The 19,747-nt window shown below is 40.9% G+C and overlaps 1 protein-coding gene across 2 annotated transcripts in view; it reads left to right on the top strand.

The window, feature by feature from the left end:
• cgnl1 (cingulin-like 1) overlaps nt 1–16,315 on the top strand; it is a 73,739-nt gene extending 57,424 nt beyond the window's left edge. For both annotated transcript variants that reach the window (XM_060911519.1, XM_060911520.1), the window contains exons 13-19: nt 3,083–3,241; nt 5,940–6,029; nt 10,070–10,153; nt 11,757–11,881; nt 11,984–12,092; nt 12,241–12,404; nt 14,280–16,315. In XM_060911519.1, coding sequence (XP_060767502.1) covers nt 3,083–3,241; nt 5,940–6,029; nt 10,070–10,153; nt 11,757–11,881; nt 11,984–12,092; nt 12,241–12,404; nt 14,280–14,439 — 891 coding nt within the window. In that variant the 3' untranslated portion in view covers nt 14,440–16,315. The remainder of the gene's footprint in view (nt 1–3,082; nt 3,242–5,939; nt 6,030–10,069; nt 10,154–11,756; nt 11,882–11,983; nt 12,093–12,240; nt 12,405–14,279) is intronic.
• Nucleotides 16,316–19,747: the final 3,432 nt, after the last annotated feature.

Here is a 19,747-nt window from a genome sequence, read left to right as displayed (position 1 = left end):
ACTCTTGGTTTGTGCCCTGGGTTTCAACTTTGCAGAGTGCATTTGTTATTAAGAAGGATAAACCAACATAAAGACAAGAGAGCTGTCTATGGGAGAGAAGCAAGTCATTTTGAGTTTGAGGAAAGAGGGAAAATCGATCAGAGCCATTGCACAAGCATTGGGCAAAACCAATACAACAATTCAAAATGTCCTGAAAAAGAAAGAGTCCACTGATGTACAACCCCAATTCCCAAAAAGTTGGGACACTGTAAACAAAAATAGAATGTGATCACTTGCAAATCATGGAAACCCTATATTTCACTGAAAATAGTACAAAGACAATAGATCAAATGTTGAAAGTGAGAAATTGTGTTGTTTTTTGAAAACTATTTGTTAATTTTGAATTTGATGTCAGCAACACATTTCAAAAAAGATGGGACGGGGCATGTTTACCACTGTGTTGTATCACCTCTACTTTTAACAACACTCTGTAAACGTTTGGGAACTGAGGAGACCAGTTGCTGTAGTTTTGAAAGAGAAACGTCCCGTTCTTGCTTGATATACAATTTCAGTTGCTCAACAGTTTGGAGTCTGTTTTGTCATATTTTGCGCTTCATAGTGCTTAAAATGTTTTAAATGGGAGACAGGTCTGAACTGCAAGCAGGCCAGTTTAGCACCCGAACTCTTACTACAGAGCCATGCAGTTTTAATATGTGCAGAAAGCAGTTTGGCATTGTCTTGCTGAAAGAAAGAAGGCCCTCCCTGAAAAAAGATTTTGTCTGGATGGCAGCATATTGCTCTGAAACATGTATATATCATTCAGCATTGATGATACCTTCCCAGATGTTCAAGCTACCCATGTAATGTGCACTAATGCACCATAATACCATCACAGATGCTGGCTTTTGAACTGTGCACTGATGACAAGCCGGATGGTCCTTTTCCTCTTTAGCCTGGAGGACGTAGTGTCCATGATTTCTAAAAAGAATTTCTACGTTGGATTCATCAGACCTCAGGACATGTTTCCACTTCACTTTAGTCCATCGTAAAAGAGCTCAGGCCCGGAGAAGGTGGCAGTGTTTCTGGATATTGTTTATATATGGCTATTAACTTGCATTTGTGGATGCAGTAATGATCTGTTTTCACAGACGATGGTTTTCTGAAGTGTTCCTAAGCCCATACAATGATTTCCACTACAGACATGTGTCTGCTTTTAATGCAGTGTCGCCTGAGGGCCTGAAGATCACAGGCACCCAATGTCAGTTTTCAGCCTTGTCTCTTTCATACAGAGATTTCTCCAGATTCTTTGAATCTTTTAATGATATTATGTACCATAGGTGATGTGATCCCCAGATTCTTTGCAATTTTACATTATTATTCTTAAATTGTTGCACTGTTTGCCCATGCAGTCTTTCACAGAGCGGTGAGCCCCTCCCCATCTTTACTTCTGAGAGACTCCGCCTCTCTGGGATGCTCTTTTTATACATGATCATATTACTTACCTGTTGCCAATTAACCAAATTAGAGGGGTTTTTTTTCACATTACACAACTTTTTCAGTATTTTGCTGCTCCTGTCCCAACTTTTTTAAAATGTGTTACTGACATCAAATTCAAAATGAGCTTATATTTTTCAAAAAACAATACGATTTCTCAGTTTCAACATTTGATATGTTGTCTTTGTACTATTTTCAATGAAATATAGGGTTTCCATGATTTGCAAATTATCACATTCTGTTTTTATTTACAGTTTACACAGTGTCCCAATTTCTTTGGAATTGGGGTTGTACTAACAACCAGACATCAAACATATCAGCCAAGAAAAACAACAGCAGCATTCTGAGAGCTGTGAAGAAAACCCCAAAACCAACAGTCAGTGACCTCATCTACAACCTCCACAGTGCAGGGGTGAAGGTATCACAATCCCCCATTCAGAGATTTCAAGAGCAGAAATATATGCTGTCTTGAGGGTAGCAGAAGAATCAATTCAAAGTCTTAAGAAATATTCTTTCTAATCAGTATAATTGGGAGGAACTTCATCATGCAGCAAGACAATGATCCAAAACACACTGCCAACACAAGAAAGGACTTCATCAGGGGGGAAAAAAAGTGGAAGGTTTTGGTGATGGACTGGCCAAGTCCATCACCAGACCTTGACCCAGTTGAGAATGTATTTCACCTCCTGAAGAGGAGACGGGAAGCCAGGCAGAAACCCTGAAGGGAGCAACCCCTCGAAACAAGCAATAAGTGAATGAATCTGTGGTAGAAACTTGGAAAAGCATCACAAAAGAAAAAAAATAAACAGTTTTCATAGGCTTGATGCAGTTACTTCAAGCAAGGGATATGCAACCAAGTGTTATTGACTTTCTGTAAGACGGTCTGTTCCAATACTTTTGCCCACCTAAGAAGAATTGGGCGGTTTGTTCGCTAAGGTGCCATGTTCCAAGTTATTGAACACAAGAAGTCAAAGTCCCCCCCATGCCATGCCCTGCCCTTCCCAGGCAGTCTCCCATCCCAGTACTAACCAGACCCTTAAGGTACATTGGGTGGCACCAATCTCTGCTTCTATAGTTCTCGGCATCTCGCCTATACAGCTAGGGTTGCAGTAGGGGGATAGTTCTCTGGTAACCATGAAAGTTTGACTTCCCACTTGCATCTCTATTGCAGTGTGCCTTGCCAGATGGCAGTAGGTACCATTTTTATGATAGTCTTTGGTATGACCCGACTGCGAGTAGAACTCTCAAGCTTCCGGTTGTGAGGCAGACACGCTAACCACTAGGCCAACTCATGGTACAAGTTATTTAACACCTCTAGATGTAAATATCAAGGAATGAAAACAGAAATTTTGATCTGTTTTCTCATTCATCTTTTGATCTCAAACTCAAATATCTTCAGTGTATAGCAAAAAGAAAAGAATTGATGTTGCTGTTCCAATACTTTCAGAGGGGACTGTAGGATTATACAGATACACATCTAAAAGAACAATATTAGCAGCCCTTTTATTTGGGCTGAAAGTGTTGGTAGGGGTAACTGCTTGATTGTTTAAATACTTGAGGTGTGTGTGTGTGTGTGTGTGTGTGTGTGTGTGTGTGTGTGTGTGTGTAGGTGGGCCAGTTGCAAGAAGACCTACGGCTTTATAAGAGAGAGAGAGACGAAGCACAAGAGCGAGCGAAAGCTTTGCAACAGACGGTCTTTAAGCTAGAGGTGGATGCAGACACCAAAGTGTCGAATAACGACAATGCCAGACAAATCAAACTGTTAGAGGTATACACACACACACACAAAAAAAAACAACCCAGTTCAATTATTATTATCAGTTGAAACTTCTTTAACATCACCTGTGTATTTATAATAATATCTCTGTTATCTGTCAGTTGTCCACTCTGTGGCTCCTAATCAGGGTTTGGTCTTTAACTATAAATTTGTAGAGTTCCTTTGCACATAAACAGCTAATAGTAACTATTACATTTTTTATAATCTTTACTTTCTCTGCATGTTTTAAATTTACTTTAACTTTAACTTTATTCTATTTTATTCTACTGGTTTCTTTTTTTTTCTCCTCCTATTTGAACTACTACTTCATTTTATTATTTTATTTCTACTATTGTTTAATTCTTATTATTTTCTTTTAATTCTTTTAATTCTTTTAATTAATTGTTTTAGAATAAAAATAAAATTATTTTATGTAATTTTATTTCTCTATTGTCTACTGTTTTTGTTTTTACTTCTGTAAAGCACATTGAACTGCCATTGTGTATGAAATGTGCTATATAAATAAACTTGCCTTGCCTTGCCTATTATTTAAAACATCAGCTTGAAGTAGTACATTTGACAGTATTTAATGGTGCAATCCTTTGTACTCGGAACACATATGACACGGACAAGTGCATTGTGAATGGCATTCAACTTGGAATTCCCAGTTGGGACTTTGAATTGGGAACATCCAGTTAGCCAGAGTTCTCGACATAAACACCCCTAACATCACAACAATATGGAAGCGCACATAATTTTATGTAGATCTACTTATTCAGAGATGAGCCATACAAATATGACATTACTCTAATCCTTCATGTTTTCTGAGCAGAAGCACTAGAATGCATTTCGATCAGAAATAGTTGATGAAGAGGTTTCTGGGTTTTTTTTGTGTTGTTACAGTTAATTTTTTTTTTTTACAGATTTTGACAAATCTATGCAAACCAACCCTGGTGAAAAATAAATGTACTTTATTGTATTTAAAGTATATTCATATTTTCAATAGTATATTGAAAATGTACTTACATAAATTGTACTTTTTGTAAATATATAAAAAGTATACTAACATCACGCTTTCACGCTAACACTTTTAACACACTTTAAAATAATTATACTATATTACACTTTATAGAAATATATTATACTAAAATATACTTTAAGTGAAAGTTATGTGTAATTTAGCACATAAAAGTACACTAAATACACTTCAAGTTGCACTTTTCTACAATTTAATTACAATTAAAATATATTTAGTACAAAATTAGTTGTTCCAAAATAGCATGCCTCAAGTTAACTAAACATAAACACACTTGAAGTATATTGATGATTAGTGTGGCTTCAATTACACAAAAGTATGCTAAATTTTAGTACACTTAGCACATTTATTTTTCACCAGGGAAGAAGTCCCAGGTATGCTGACCTACTCATTAGATGTAAAGATATAGAGATGTTCTTAGGCCATTAGTGTCTGGGTCATTAAAAACATATTTAACAGTTATTCCACGAAATCGAGTCATACATGAGCTGATGCATGCCTTGTTGGCTATAAGCCATGTACGACGAGATTGATTGGAATAACTGTTTTATTCTATCCACATTCACTGGATTTTGAGAAACAGAGCATTTTAATTTTTTTCAAATTCAGTAAATAAAAACTTTATACAAAACATCTGACAAAATCATTTCCGCTAGAATGTAAACAAACTGGCGAAAAGACAGTAGCAATTTGTGAAAAATGCTATAATAATAATTCTTGAAAAATAAAAAGGATATGCTCTTACCATCAAATACTTTCATTCCATATTTTGTTGCTTTTTTGAATTCTTTTTTTTTTTAGTTGAGTTTTTATTTTGTCCTTGGTTGGTTCAGCAACACGCGCTGCCTTTTTGTTTTTCTCTACTCATGGTATATGAGCTGATAGCCTAGTAGTAGAGTAGCCAATCAGAGCATGTGATTGCTCATATCCAGTGAATGTGGATAGAATAATAATTGATATGTTATTTACCAGCTGGGAGGTCCGTATGGTGAAATACTGTGACCGAGGTCTTGAAAGTACTGACTGAGGCCCCGACCTTAAGCTGGTAAATAATATATTTATTTTTTTCTTTACCAAATTCTAACAGAAAACGAGAGCGCCCGAAAGGGAAAACCGAGCCGAGCCGCCATTTTGAATCCTCATTCACGGCTGTAATGCAAATTGCTTCCTCCTCGGTATACAAGTGCACTTCCATGGCAGGAAAAAAACTACATTTTGCTGCCTATGTAGTCCCCTATTTATACAAAATTGAGTCATTCAGGATTCAGCCATGTTTTTGCTCGGCGTTAGCAACAGTTACAGGTTTTTAGCTTTCTCCTGAAATGTTTTCTTTTATTTCTTCTTCATCAGGGTAGTAAAACTTGCTTTCGCTGTGAAGACTGTCGTTATCACTATCCATGATGTAAAATTAATGCTATTCTCCCGAGAAATGCGAAAATAAATGTTGACAAAAATTGCTACGGTGTTTGTTGTGGTTGTGAACGAGCGAGTTGCCAGAGGTCCGTAACCAGGGTCCGTATTGTAGGATACGGACCCGCTCGCCATCCAATCAGAGCGCAGGATTTGATGGAAACCGGACCGCGAAAAAAATAAACTGATTTAAGTTAATATTTATCAGGATTTTCAGATGATGGTGATGATGGGACTAATGCTGAGTGTGTTACGGTCCTGCAGGAGCAGATATCAAATCTGGAGATGGAACTGGATGAGGAAAGACAGAACGGGGATCTGCTGATGGAAAGAATAGATCGAGGCAGGGAACAGGTGAGCGTTTCTCACAACACCTTATTTTTCCTCGAATGGTTCAGATGTTTGACATGACTGAAGGAACTGAAACAGCGAACTGTAGTCAGTTAAACTCTTTACAGGACAGTAAGACTGTTCTATTATAAAACATTTAATATGTAAACATGTTAAAGCACCACACTAGGCTGCTCTGTGAACGAGCCTGTCCAGTCTAGTTTTCTGCCAGCGCTGTGTGTGAGAGGGATTTGGATGATGGGATATTGTAAGAGGATCTTGCGTAATCGGCTGCTTTGGCAGGCTGTCCCATCATGTAACATTGCCTGTCCAATTTTCATGCATCAATTAGGAGCTCTTTCTAATGCAGTGCCTCAGACCAAAATACACGAGCTGCCAGGCTTCTCAGGATAGCAGGCGCCTGACTTCAGTCTATGTCCATTTATGAGACAGAAGATTCAGGAATCCTAGAGCAGAGGTTTCGCTTTTCACTGTTTGCACACCAAATACTCTCCTTTCCTTCCTTAGAATCTGAAATTCAGATAAAGTTCAACTGCTTAGGATTTATTGGAACAGTGTCATGTTAATTCACCTTGACAAGAAGTTGCTTGCAACTTTTAAGAGCATAGAAAGTATGCTTGTGCACGCGTGTGTGTGTGTGTGTGTGTGTGTGTGTGTGTGTGTGTGTGTGTGTACTTACAAAAGTTCCTTTGGAAACAGCCATTTATTTTCAGCTTCATACATCACATGGTGAGGGCATGTTTACACCTTAAACTTTTGCCCAGTTTCAGCCTCATATGGCTTTTCGTGCTTAATATTTTCAGAGAAACTTCTTTTCCCATGACATAATCGGGTCCATAGACACTAACGCACCTGTAGAGAGGCATTTATTGTGGCTAAGATGTGCCAAATCTGGATCCGAGTTGAGCTAATGATGAATAGATATGGGAATGCAGTAGCATAGATAGTCTGGAATTAGAGAATGCAGCCAAAAAAAAAGACACAATGGTGCTACAAGAGGCCAGGGTGAGTTTCCCTGGAAACGGCGAAGCGCTGTAAAGGTTTAGAGGGAAGTAGATTAAGGGAATGAGGGGCATTAAAGGGCCAAGGGGGGGGGCATGCATCAGGATGGGCACACCTGAGACCCATGGCACCAGGTGCAAAATGAGAGTGTCTAAATGAGAGTAATCTCCTGCTCTTCTCTCTCCCCCTCTCTCTGATGAGTTTCTCTGTGTGTGTGTGTGTACACATGTGTGTTAGTATGCTGTGCTCTGCTGAGTCGGCGCCCTGCAGCACAGGGTAACACATGCACCCCATCGCTCACCACTGAGCTTTACTGTCACACACTAATTGGCATAAAATATCATCCTCCATTACTGCCTCATGCCAGCAGATAGTCGTCCTCTCATTGCTTCCCTATCAATCTCCTTCTCGTAGCGTTTTATTCCCTCTGCATCACTTCTGTACTGTTCAGCTAGACAGGCGTGGCTGTGTCCTCATTATCATATACAACAGCTGTAGGTTTATGTTATGTTTAACTACTGGTTTAATTGCTTTATCTCTAAAAATAAACTTCCTTTAAATGAATGATTTGGTAAAATGTACACAATTGGAAGTCTGCCTCACACCTAAAATGTTTTTTTTTATTAACCCAAGCGTCATTGTTCACATAATTAACAACATTGTTTAGCTATGTAATGTCCAAATTTACAAATTGAAATTCAAATGGAGCTATACTATCATTTACAGTTTCTTGCAAAAGTATTCATCCCCCTTGGTGTTTGTCCTGTTTTGTTGCATTACAAGCTGGAATTAAAATGGATTTTTGGAGGGTTAGCACCATTTGATTTACACAACATGCCTACCACTTTAAAGGTGCAAATTTTTTTTTTTTAATTGTTACACACACAATAATTAAGATGAAAAAACAGAAATCTGGAGTGTGCATAAGTATTCACCCCCCTTTCGTATGAAACCCCTAAATAAGAGCTGGTCCAACCAATTCACTTCATAAGTCACATAATTAGTTGATTAAGATCCACCTGTGTGCAATCAAAGTGCCACATGATCTGTCACATGATGTCTGTATAAATCAACCTGTTCTGGAAGGACCCTGACTCTGCAACACTACTAAGCAAGCAACATGAAAACCAAGGAGCCTCCAAACAAGTCAGAGACAAAGTTGTGGAGAAGTATAGATCAGGGTTGGGTTATAAAAAATATCTCAAACTTTGAATATCCCACAGAGCACCATTAAATCCATTATAGCAAAATGGAAAGAATATGGCACCACTACAAACCTGAGAAGAGAAGGCCGCCCACCAAAACTCACAGACCGGGCAAGGTGGGCATTAATCAGAGATGCAACAAAGACACCACAGATAACACTGAAGGAGCTGCAAAGATCCACAGCGGAGATGGGAGTATCTGTCCATAGGACCACTTTAAGCCGTACACTCCACAGAGCGGGGCTTTATGGAAGAGTAGCCAGAAAAAAAGTCATTGCTTAAGAAAACATGTTTGGAGTTTGCTCAGCAGCATGTGACAGACTCCCCAAACACATGAAAGAAGATTCTCTGGTCAAATGAGACTAAAATTTTACTTTTTGGCCATCATGGGAAATGCCATGTGTGGCGCAAACCCAACACCCTGAGAACACCATTCCTACAGTGAAGCATGGTGGTGGCAGCATCTTGCTGTGGGGATATTTTTCATCTGCAGGGACAGGAAAGCTGGTCAGGACTGAAGGAAAGATGGAGGGCACTAAATACAGGGCAATTCTGGAGGAAAACCTGTTTGAGTCGGCCAGAGGTTTGAGACTGGGACGAAGGTTCACGTTCCAGCAGGACAATGACCCTAAACATACTGCTAAAGCTACACTGGAGTAGTTTAAAGGGAAATGTTTAAATGTCTTGGAATGGCCTAGTCAAAGCCCAGACTTCAAGCCAATTGAGAATCTGTGGCATAACTTGAAGATTGCTGTACACCAACGCAACCCATCTAACTTGAAGGAGTTGGAGCAGTTTTGCCTTGAGGAATGGGCAAAAATCCCAGTAGCTAGATGTGCTAAGCTAATAGAGGCATACCCCAAGAGACTTGCAGCTGTAATTGCAGCAAAAGGTGGCTCTACAAAGTATTGACTTGGGGGGGGGAATACCTATGCACACTCCAGATTTCTGTTTTTTCATCTTAATTATTGTCTGTGCCACAATAAAACAACAATTTTCACCTTTAAAGTGCTAGGCATGTTGTGTAAATCAAATGGCGCTAACCCTCCACAAATCCATTTTAATTCCAGCTTGTAATGCGACAAAACAGGACAAACACCAAGGGGGATGAATACTTTTGCAAGACACTGTACATAACTCCTCCATGGTGTCTGCTCCATTAATGTGAAGTTTTAATCATGATTATAAACTGTAGTAAGTCATACTGTGTCCTGATAAACTGGCTGAGCAGATATGATACAGATATGCAGGGATTTTGGGTGAGGTAGACTTCTGTTACTTCAGACATGAAATAACGTACCTGATCAATTGCATTTAACGTAAATGGAAAATAGTGTGAATCTGATGTTAAACTGTCGAAACATTCCTTTTAGATGGTCATTAAAATGCTACGTATGCTTGAGTAATCATTATGGTTTATATTTTAATACGCAGTTGCATTCTGGGATCTGTGGCTTGGCTAAAGCTGTTAGTCTTTAGTAAATACCCTTCATGCTTTGAGAGGTCTGTCCAGGTGAGGAATTAAGGAGGCGTAAGAGCGTTGCAGACAGCGGTATCCTAGGCAGCGATTGGCAGTTTGGTAGCTTTGGGTATTTTCTGAAAGTTCATATCGGGGAAGTGTGTTTCAGAATGTAGCCTGTCGAGAATTTCTCAGAGCAGTTCAATGAAACCCGACCTTGATTCACTGGAGAATGTTGCAGTAATTATACACTGGCCCTGGCACCAAGTCTAAAAGGAAGCGTCAATGCGATACTATCTGAAATTCTTCCTGTGAATCATTTGTTTACAATGCAGTATGTTTATGGCGTTCGATTGTGGTGTGATGGTGTGTGACAGATGGAGCAGTTGAGGAGTGAGCTGCTGCAGGAGCGAGCCAGCAAACAAGACTTGGAGTGTGATAAGATTGCCTTGGAAAGACAGGTAAACATGAAAAGCCTCTTTCATGCTATAAAGCACAAAGATTTCCAGGGGATTACACAAAAAGCCCTGTTCGTTTTACATGGGCTTTATATGAGAGTTCATTTCAGAGCACTCTTACGCAGGTACACTTAATATTCTCTAGAGATCAGTACCTGGACCACACTTGAGTTCAGAAAGTTTTCTCAGCCAAACGTACTGAATCTCTGCGCAAATGGAACCAAGTCACTAAGGCTACATCCACACGACAACGGCAACGAGATGTTATTTAAAAATATATCGCGTCCAAATGGGCAACAATCAGTAAAATATCAGGTCCATATAGCAACGCAACGCTTGCTGAAAACGATGCAATACACATGCCACACCTCTAGGGGCGCTGTAAGATGGTCCCTTCGGAGACAACAGAACAATAGAAGAAGTAAGGACGCATGCGCATAAACTATTATGCGCGAGACTTCATATTAGCCACAAAGTCAGGAAAATCTGTTCGTAAAATTACATTATAATGACCAAATACAATGAAAAGTATTTTTCCAGTCTCACCTGTGAAAGGTAATCCCATGTGATCTCATTTGGACGGCAAACCTGTTGGTACAGTTAAACGCAGCTAATCTTTATTCTCCGCTTTGACCTATCCAATATGGCGGCGAGGATGACGTATGATTCTACGCGGAAGGCGGCGTCTTTAATGGTCCGGAATAAATTGAATGCTACACGTTGATGGATTAATTTGTTGTTTCTCACCTGTGAAAGGTAATCCCATGTGATCTCGTTTGGACGGTAAACCTGTTGGTACAGTTAAACGCAGCACATGAATCTTTATTCTCCGCTTTGACCTATCCAATATGGTGGCGAGGATGACGTATGATTCTACGCGGAAGGTGGCGTCTTTAATGGTCCGGAATAAATTGAATGCTACACGTTGATGGATTAATTTGCTCTTCTACGCCCTTTTTGAGGAATGTATTGTAGGACTTAAACCAACATCTGAAGAGGTGAGATCGCTCCTTTTTTTCCCTATTTTTGCTGGCGGGATTGACTCTGCCCTAAGGGCAGAGTCTCTCTCTCTCTCTCTCTCTCTCACTTTCCACCATTACACAATAAATATTCACAGTGAAAATATTTTGTAAGCGCGTTTCATGAACCAAGTTTTAGGATTTGTTGACAACTCGCATCGAGTTCGTTACACTTCTACCCAGCGTGAAGCACTGACAGTCATGTGGTTGTGACGTCATCGTAAACAAATCCGTTCTACTCATCCAGACGACTTCACAACGGCAACGTTGCCAGATCTTTCCACTCTGGAACCCGTTCTCAAAAAGATTGCGTTTTGGGCACCCAAAACGCCGGTGCCGTGTGGACGCCAGGCCTAAACGATAAGCAATTATATCGGAGTCACCTGAATCCATTGCCGTGTGGACAGGGCCTAAAATCGATCCTTATTTTCATGATTCTAGGGTTATTTCTCCTCTAATTTTAATCACCTTTGCTTTCATTACTGTAATTCTTTCATCTCTCACTTAGTTTCTAAAGCTTGTCTCAGCATGGATTTAAAGATGGTGTTAGCTTTCGGTGTGTACTGACCGTACACTGTTGTTGTTAGAACAAAGACCTGAAAAGCAGAATATCTCATCTGGAGAACTCACAGAAGTCTACTAAAGAGGGGCTCGTGGTCCAGCTGGAGAGCCGTATCCAGGAGCTGGAGGAGAGGCTGGAAACAGAAGAAAGGTTGGAAGCTACAATCCCATAGCTCTAACAAGAGAAAAAAATCAGGACACGGTATAATTACCTGTGTCGTTTGGTTCTTTTTTTCTTCTCTCTCTTGGACAGGGACCGTGCAAACCTGCAGCTGGTGAACCGTAGGTTGGAGCGTAAAGTGAAGGAGATGGTGATGCAGATGGATGAAGAGCAGCATTCCCTGCAGGATCAGAAGGACCAGGTAAACACAACGAACCTGCCTTCATGTCACACCAGCTTGTCTGAGTCTTTAGTTATTGTAGGGTTGAGTGGGTGTGTGCGCATGAGTAGGGTTTGTTCAGTCGTGGTGTACAGGTGACACTTGACCTCAGGTGACACTGTGTGTGCAGCTGAACCTGCGTCTGAAGGCTCTGAAGAGGCAGATGGATGAGGCAGAGGAGGAGATCGACCGACTGGAGCACAGCAAAAAGAAACTACAGAGGGACCTGGAGGAGCAGCAGGAGACCAACGAGCAGCTCCAGAATCAGCTCAAAGCATTACGCAATGAGATGAGGTAACCAGAAATATGTCAAACAGCAGTGCCTTTTCAATAAGCTGTACTTATAGGAGTGGTTTTAAGGGTGATTACTTTTTAATCTCACTTGACTACATTTGCAAAGACAGAGTTGCACTTTAACCACGTTACATTTTTTCCTCTAACAGCTCAATATCAAATGGCTTGCATTACATGTAGTATTTGAGGTAGTCTGCGTAAAAGCAAATCTAATATCGTTTTAAAAATCTACAATTTCCATCAGTGTAATGTAATAATCTCCCACTGAATATTTGGAAACTCATCCTGATGACTGCTCAGCTGAAGCAGGCCGACTGTTAAAGCTATACTGCCTTTCAGATTTTTCAAGTGTAGGTCATAAAAAGAATTTTCCCGACACCCAATTATTTTTGTTTAGTGGACTGAAAACTACTGAATTCAATTCCAATTTTATTAGTTAAAAAAAAAAATAGAACTTCTTTCTTCTTTTGGCTGCTCCCGATTAGGGGTCGCCACAGCGGATCTTTCGTCTCCATCGCTCCCTGTCTTCCGCATCCTTCTCTACCACACCTGCCACTTTCATGTCCTCTCTCACCACATCCATGTATCTCCTCTTTGGCCTTCCTCGTTTTCGTTTGCCTGCCAGCTCCATCCTCAACATTCTCCTTCCAACATGCTCTGCATCTCTTCTCAGGATGTGCCCATACCATCTCAACCTCATCTCTCTTAGCTTCATTCCCAAGCTCTCCACATGTGCTGTCCCTCTGATGTGCTCGTTCCTTATCCTGTCCAACCTCGTCACTCCCATCGCAAACCTTAACATCGTCAACTCCGCCACCTCCAACTTTGCCTCCTGTCTCTTCGTTAAGGGTCATTCCGCATGTTAGATTTGGCACAGTTTTACGCCGGATGCCCTTCCTGACACAACCCTCTCCAATTTATCCAGGCTTGGGACCGGCGCCAAGAGTACGCTTATGCACCCCCAGTGGCTGGATTTTTTTAAAAATAGAACATTTAATGAATTTAGGGCCACATGGCCCAAAATTCTCCGCGATTTTTTCCTGCTTCACCATGACCCAATTCAAGATACTACGTCATGCATCACGTGGTGGGCTTTCCCCGTTCACACAAGGCACTGTGGGATACAAATTTGAAACAGGAGAGAAAAATGGAGGATGCGAATGAAACGTGAAAGACTGACTACGGTAACAGAAAGTGAGAAGAAAAGACGTTATGTTGCGAAGGGAAGGAAACACAGGACCAAACTAATAAAAATATCGGCACTCAGCGAGCACCTCAGTGTGATCAGCTGTTCGTTTAGCGACAGAATGATGTAACTGTCAGCACACGGTCAAGGTAAACCTGAAGATAGCGGTAATGCAACACTGTGGATGCCAGCTGCTGTAAAACCCAAAAGAAGAAGAAAAAGGTAAACCTGCGCATGTGCGCACGGACTTCCTCTGTCTGCTTGACTGCGCGAAGCAAGCAATTTCATGCACGTTATTTGCTCGGGAATCCCCTCAAATTAAATAACTTCCCAGCCACAGAATGGCCTGGGTTTTTAAAATTTTTTTTATAGATATTATAGAAAGAAACATGTATCACAATGACCAAATTTTAGCAGGAACTAAATTTCACCAATTTTATGAAATTGAAAGGCCGTCTAGCTTTAATCCTGACAAAATGAATTCACTTGAAATAAATTTCCTACCGTCACTGAACCTGGATCAGTTTAAATTTTAAAAGGTGAAGCCGTTAGTACTTCATGACAAATGCTGCTTCAGCACACAGCACTGCTTAGTGAGAAAAGAAACCGTAATAATATATGAAAGATGAATAAGCATGAAAAGAAGTGAGTTAGCAGAGCGTTAAACCTGACTCTGTTTCCTCCTGAAGACGAAAGAGCAGCTCGGCTCCTCTCATTAACAAGATGGGTGAGGATGAAGATGATGATGATGACGACATCAGTACTGATGGCGAGACCTACTTCAGGTCGTCGTCAGGGTATAAACGCTCCAGCAGTCAGGACGCGATCCTCAACGCCTTCTCTCTCTGAGTGAGGACTGAGAAAGGCTGCTCTACAGTACCTGTGTTTAATGTAACGTAATGACTTGTAAGTGCATTTATAAAATATCAAATTACATCCTTTTGAAGCTGTGACTATTAAAGCAACACAAGTCAAATGTTGGATGATGATAAGGATGAGTTCAAGTGTGGAATTCTGTAATTTATTAATCACAGGGAATATGAAGTAGTGAAAATACTGAAGGACAGTAAATACCACTGAACTTTTAAATCTACATGGGGTTACAATACTCGTTTTTTTTTTTAAATATATATATAAATATATAAATAAAATGTATCCGACAGACAGTTCATTATTCTTATACAGCCATCTTTTTAAAAGCAGTTTTAACGTCTCTTCTCTTTCTCTCCAAATGGAAACTGTTTTATGCTGCTCTGCCTCTTTTGTCCTTTTTTTTTTGCTTTTGCAGTTTCTTATTAACGACCTTTGACCTCTGAGCTCTACTGCACACTCATGCAAAATGTAAAATAATAAAAGCCCATGATGTGAACCGAGGTTTCGACATAGTGTGTTATGAAGTGGGAAGCAGCTTTGTTCCTGAGGCTAAAAACCAGTGTTATAACTGTAATATAAACAACTTGACTCATATCTCACACAGTGTTTTTCATATTTGACACCTTTTGCATTTATCTGTATCTATGGGAGCTTAAAATCTGCATTTGTGTTAAAGCAGTGGATATGTTTAGTGTTTTATTTGTTTGAATTATTTGTCAAGTCAGCTCCAGCTCCTGCTAGTATGACAGTCCCCCCCTTCTCAGTCAAGTTAGCGTGTGTGTGTGTGTGTGTGTGTGTGTGTGTGTGTGGGTGGTTGTGTGATAATATGAAACTGTGGAGTGGTTGTACATCATGAAGCACAGTATCCACTTTTTATTCATTTGCAGGAACAGAGAGAACAAGAAACAGAAAGCTTCAGATTGATAGCTCGCTCAGGTGTGCAGGTGAAAATAATTGTTCTTTTTGGAAAAGTGAAGGAATTTCAGAATGACTGTTATCTTCATGTGTGATCTCTGTGATTTATTAATTTAGCCCAAAGGTCCAGTAGTTCGTTCAGCTTATTCGGTCTTCGTGGGGTGAGTTGGTGTTAGAATAGAGAAAGCACAAGCCTCAGTATTGTTGCGGCCCTGCAGACCTGAAGTCTGACACTCCCGGTTTAAACAATGACGGACAGAAAGGAACTTGAGCAACCTTTATCACTGAGCAGGATAAACTCTTCTGTTTGATCTGGCTTGACTGTAGTCCACTATATATATCCACTGCTAAAGCGCTAACGTGATTTATTATGGGAGTCGTCCTCTGTCAGATTTATTACATATTTCTGTGTTGACAATCAATCAATCTGTTTTTTTTCCTTTTTGCAATACACTGATTATTTGCACTGTATGTTGTATTGAGCGTTTTATTTTTTATTTCTGAGGCCTAAAGGAACATTCCATGTAAAAATCCCTAATTTGTGATTCCTTAGTGTGAAGGAATTTGCCCAGCATGCTAAGCGTTTCACTCTGTAGTTGAGTAACTCATGCCTTACTTTTTTGTTCAGTAAGGCATTGCTTTACATAACGCCAGCTAGGTATGGGGCCAACATTGACTCTTGCTCGGCTGTTAGTGCGTTTTAAATGCTGTCCACATTCCTCCACATTATGTTCACAGAATTCAAGGAATCACATCTTATATAAAAGGTTTTTGTTTGAATTGTACCGTCTGAGTTGCCAGTTTAATAGAAGAAAATGCTGTTGGTCTTAATGGGCAGGAAAACAGAATGAATCCTGCCGCTACCTCTATGTATGCATTTATATTTTGTAGACTAAAAACAGGAAAAATGAAATAAAACTACAAATAGTTAATCACATTTCTGTGTCTGGTCATGTTTTTGTTTTTTCACTTTATTAAGCCACATGCTGGAAAATTATTTGGCCATTTACAGTATATTATCCGTCCATCCATTACCTGTAACCGCTTATCCTGCACTGTCAGAAACAGGGGTACAGTAGGAGTCCATTTCTGTCCCCCAAGGTACAATCTACACTAATGTACCCCCTAAGGCTCATTATTGGCCCTCAAGGTAACCATGTGTACCTTTTTAGGGTCAAAAAGGTACGTTATGTTCCCAATCAGTATATAAATGATACGAATAAGTACTTTAGAGGGTACTGCCCCAGTGACAAGCCGTTGTCCCACTAAAGGTACAATAATGTACTTTGTTTTCTGTGAGTGTGTTCTACAGGGTCGCAGGCAAGCTAGATCCTATCCCAGCTGAGTATGGGCAAGAGGCGGGATACCTCCTGGACAGGTCGCCAGGTTATCGCACGGCTGACACAGAGACAAACAACCATTCACACTCTCATTCACACCTACGGTCAATTTAGAGCCAATTAGCCTAACCTGCATGTCTTTGCAGAAACCGGAGCACCCGGAGGAAACCCACGCAAACTCCAAACAGAAGGGCCCTCGCCGGTTGCTAGGCTCAAACCCAGAACCTTCTTGCTGTGAGGCGACAGCGCTAACCACTACACCACCATGCCGCCCCCATCAAGTGTAGCAATGTTAAGCTTTTCCAAGCACAGTGTGTGTTAATCATCCTGCAGTCCTTCATTTGTGTCAAATCCCAATACAACTGTTGCACCTGATACACTCATATCACAGACCCCGTGTACACGTAGCCGGGTATCTCTAAAAACGGATATTTATTTATGCGGTTGCACCCATCATTGACACGTAAACGGAGGTTTCAGTCACTGAAAACGGCTGCTTTCGAAAACTCCAGGCAAAGTGGAGATTTGTAAAAACTCCGTTTTCATGCCTGCGTGTAAATAGTGGAAAATGGAGTTTTCTCTGTGTTATGGGGAAAACGGAGTTTTAGCATTGTGATCTGACGGTCCCTCCTCTTTGGCTTTCAGATCTCTGGTTGGCTTTCTATTTGTTTGACATATTTTTGACAGCCTTCCCTGGCTGTTTTTGAGCATTGTGTAAATGGAATTATTTTCTAGTACGGGGAGGAGAAGATACCCGTTTTCGTAAATACCGGCCTACGTGTAAACGAAGTAACAGTTTTGTGCTGAGAATGATCCAAACATTATCTGGGTAGGGAAAAGGCTAAGAAATGACCAATGAGTGAAGATACACGCTAAGTGTATCTTCAATCTAAGATCAGCTGTGGAAATTATATTTAATTTGAATAATATTGACATTAATGTGAGCGAATATTATTGCAGCCCACTTCCCACCTCTCCAGTCTTTCACCCAGTGACCCATTATATGCAGCTGTGTCAACAGAGCATGTTTTTTTTTTTAAGTTTGTGTGTTTTCCCCCTCACCCTAATATTCTTTATGTTCCATGTGTGATCTGTGCATCAGACACTGCACTGTTTTGGGTCAGACAGCCTGAGGAATGAAACAGACAGAGATAGAGGGAGGATCAAGGAGAGCCAAATCAACCCCTCATGTTCAGCTACAGGCAGGAATGCAGAGGGCTGTGTGAGGCGGGACTGCCTTTAGGAACTCTGATCTCATCCTTTTCTCTCAAGCTTTACAGCTGAGAAGAGAAAAAGAAAAGCAGACAGATATGAGGCATTCTTAGCTAGTCAACAAAAGCTCCAGTGTCATTGTTCAGGCCTGCAGGGCAGCATGAGTGCTGGATATTTTTTAAGAACGAAACGTACAACCCTCGTGATGTGAATAAATCATTTCTACCTACTTGGTGATGGAATCCACCCAGTCCTGAAAGTCTAGACTGTCTTCTCGCACATCCATCCATTATCTGTAGCTGCTTATCCTGTTCTACAGGGTCGCAGGCAAGCTGGAGCCTATCCCAGCTGACTACGGGCGAGAGGCGGGGTACACCCTGGACAAGTCGCCAGGTCATCACAGGGCTGACACATAGACACAGACAACCATTCACACTCACATTCACACCTACGGTCAATTTAGAGTCACCAGTTAACCTAACCTGCATGTCTTTGGACTGTAGGGGAAACCGGAGCACCCGGAGGAAACCCATGCGGACACGGGGAGAACATGCAAACTCCGCACAGAAAGGCCCTCGCCGGCCTCGAACCCAGGACCCTCTTGCTGTGAGGTGACAGTGCTAACCACTACACCACCGTGCCGCCCGCTCCTCGCACACATACTGTATATATGATATGTATCTAGAGTGAAAGAACATGACGGCTCTGTTGATCAGAAAATGCAAATAAGTATTTGAATATATTTTAAATATATTCATTTAAAAAAAATTAAATATGTCGTCATTATATAGCTCTTTGCTGCCCTCTGGCTGCAAATTAGTAGTATGGCTCTTATCACATCTTAAAGGAATGTTCAGGAAAAAAAAATATGGCTTTTCACTCAGATTGATTAACCAAAACCTATTTGGCATCTGGGTGGCACGGTGGTGTAGTGATTAGCACTGTCGCCTCACAGCAAAAAAGTTCTGGGTTCAAGCCCCGCGACCGATGAAGGCCTTTCTGTGTGGAGTTTGCATGTTCTCCCCGTGTCTGCGTGGGTTTGCTCCGGTTTCCACCACAGTTCGAAGACATGCAGTTAGGCTAACTTGTCCATTGATCAAGCTTGGACAGGGATGGGCTCCGCCAAGTTTTAGACACACCAATGATGGACTGTTATGATGTCATCAGCGGTGCCGGCGATGGGACGAAGATGATGATTTGGTGTCTGATATTTGCTTGAGACTAATGTGGCTAACAAGAAAAAGTATAAGAGCTTTGCGATTTTATTTTAAACTTCCAGCTTGCCTATTTGAAGAGGTGGGGCTCTCATAAATACAGTAAATATGACCACCAAGCCTCATAGGGTCTTGAGCAGATTTCTGGCAAATTATGAAAAGGAAATAACTGATTCGAGTTGTCCAAGATGGCTGCTTCCACATTACAGCATTTAGCAACACATTAAAACTTTGTCTGTTGTTATAATTTGACCTACTACTAAGTAGAAAACTTTCTAGCTCATTAACTGCCACACTGATGAAAGAAAGTGTCCCCCCTGGTGCATGGACATGTTTCGGGTGAACAAGCAAATGAATCTTGATGAAATGCAGCAGCCCTGAACTCATGGGCTTTGGAGCCGATCTGTCCGTCAGCAGTGTGAATGGAAAGGGGAAAGCAGAGCTGCAGGCCATCACCGTTCTTCTGTCTTCCATGCATTGTGTCTGAAAGCTGCTATTCATTTCACTGCTGGCCGAGTGTGAAGTGTGTCTCTGCTCTCAGTGTGAGTTATGTTCCCTTTCTCTGCTTCATGACAGCCACGATAAGGAAGAAAACACAGTGGC

This window comes from Neoarius graeffei, chromosome 27 (assembly GCF_027579695.1).
Source record: "Neoarius graeffei isolate fNeoGra1 chromosome 27, fNeoGra1.pri, whole genome shotgun sequence".
Classification (NCBI taxonomy): domain Eukaryota; kingdom Metazoa; phylum Chordata; class Actinopteri; order Siluriformes; family Ariidae; genus Neoarius; species Neoarius graeffei.
Note: the sequence above shows the minus strand (reverse complement) of the source record. Positions and strands in the feature narration are given on the sequence as shown.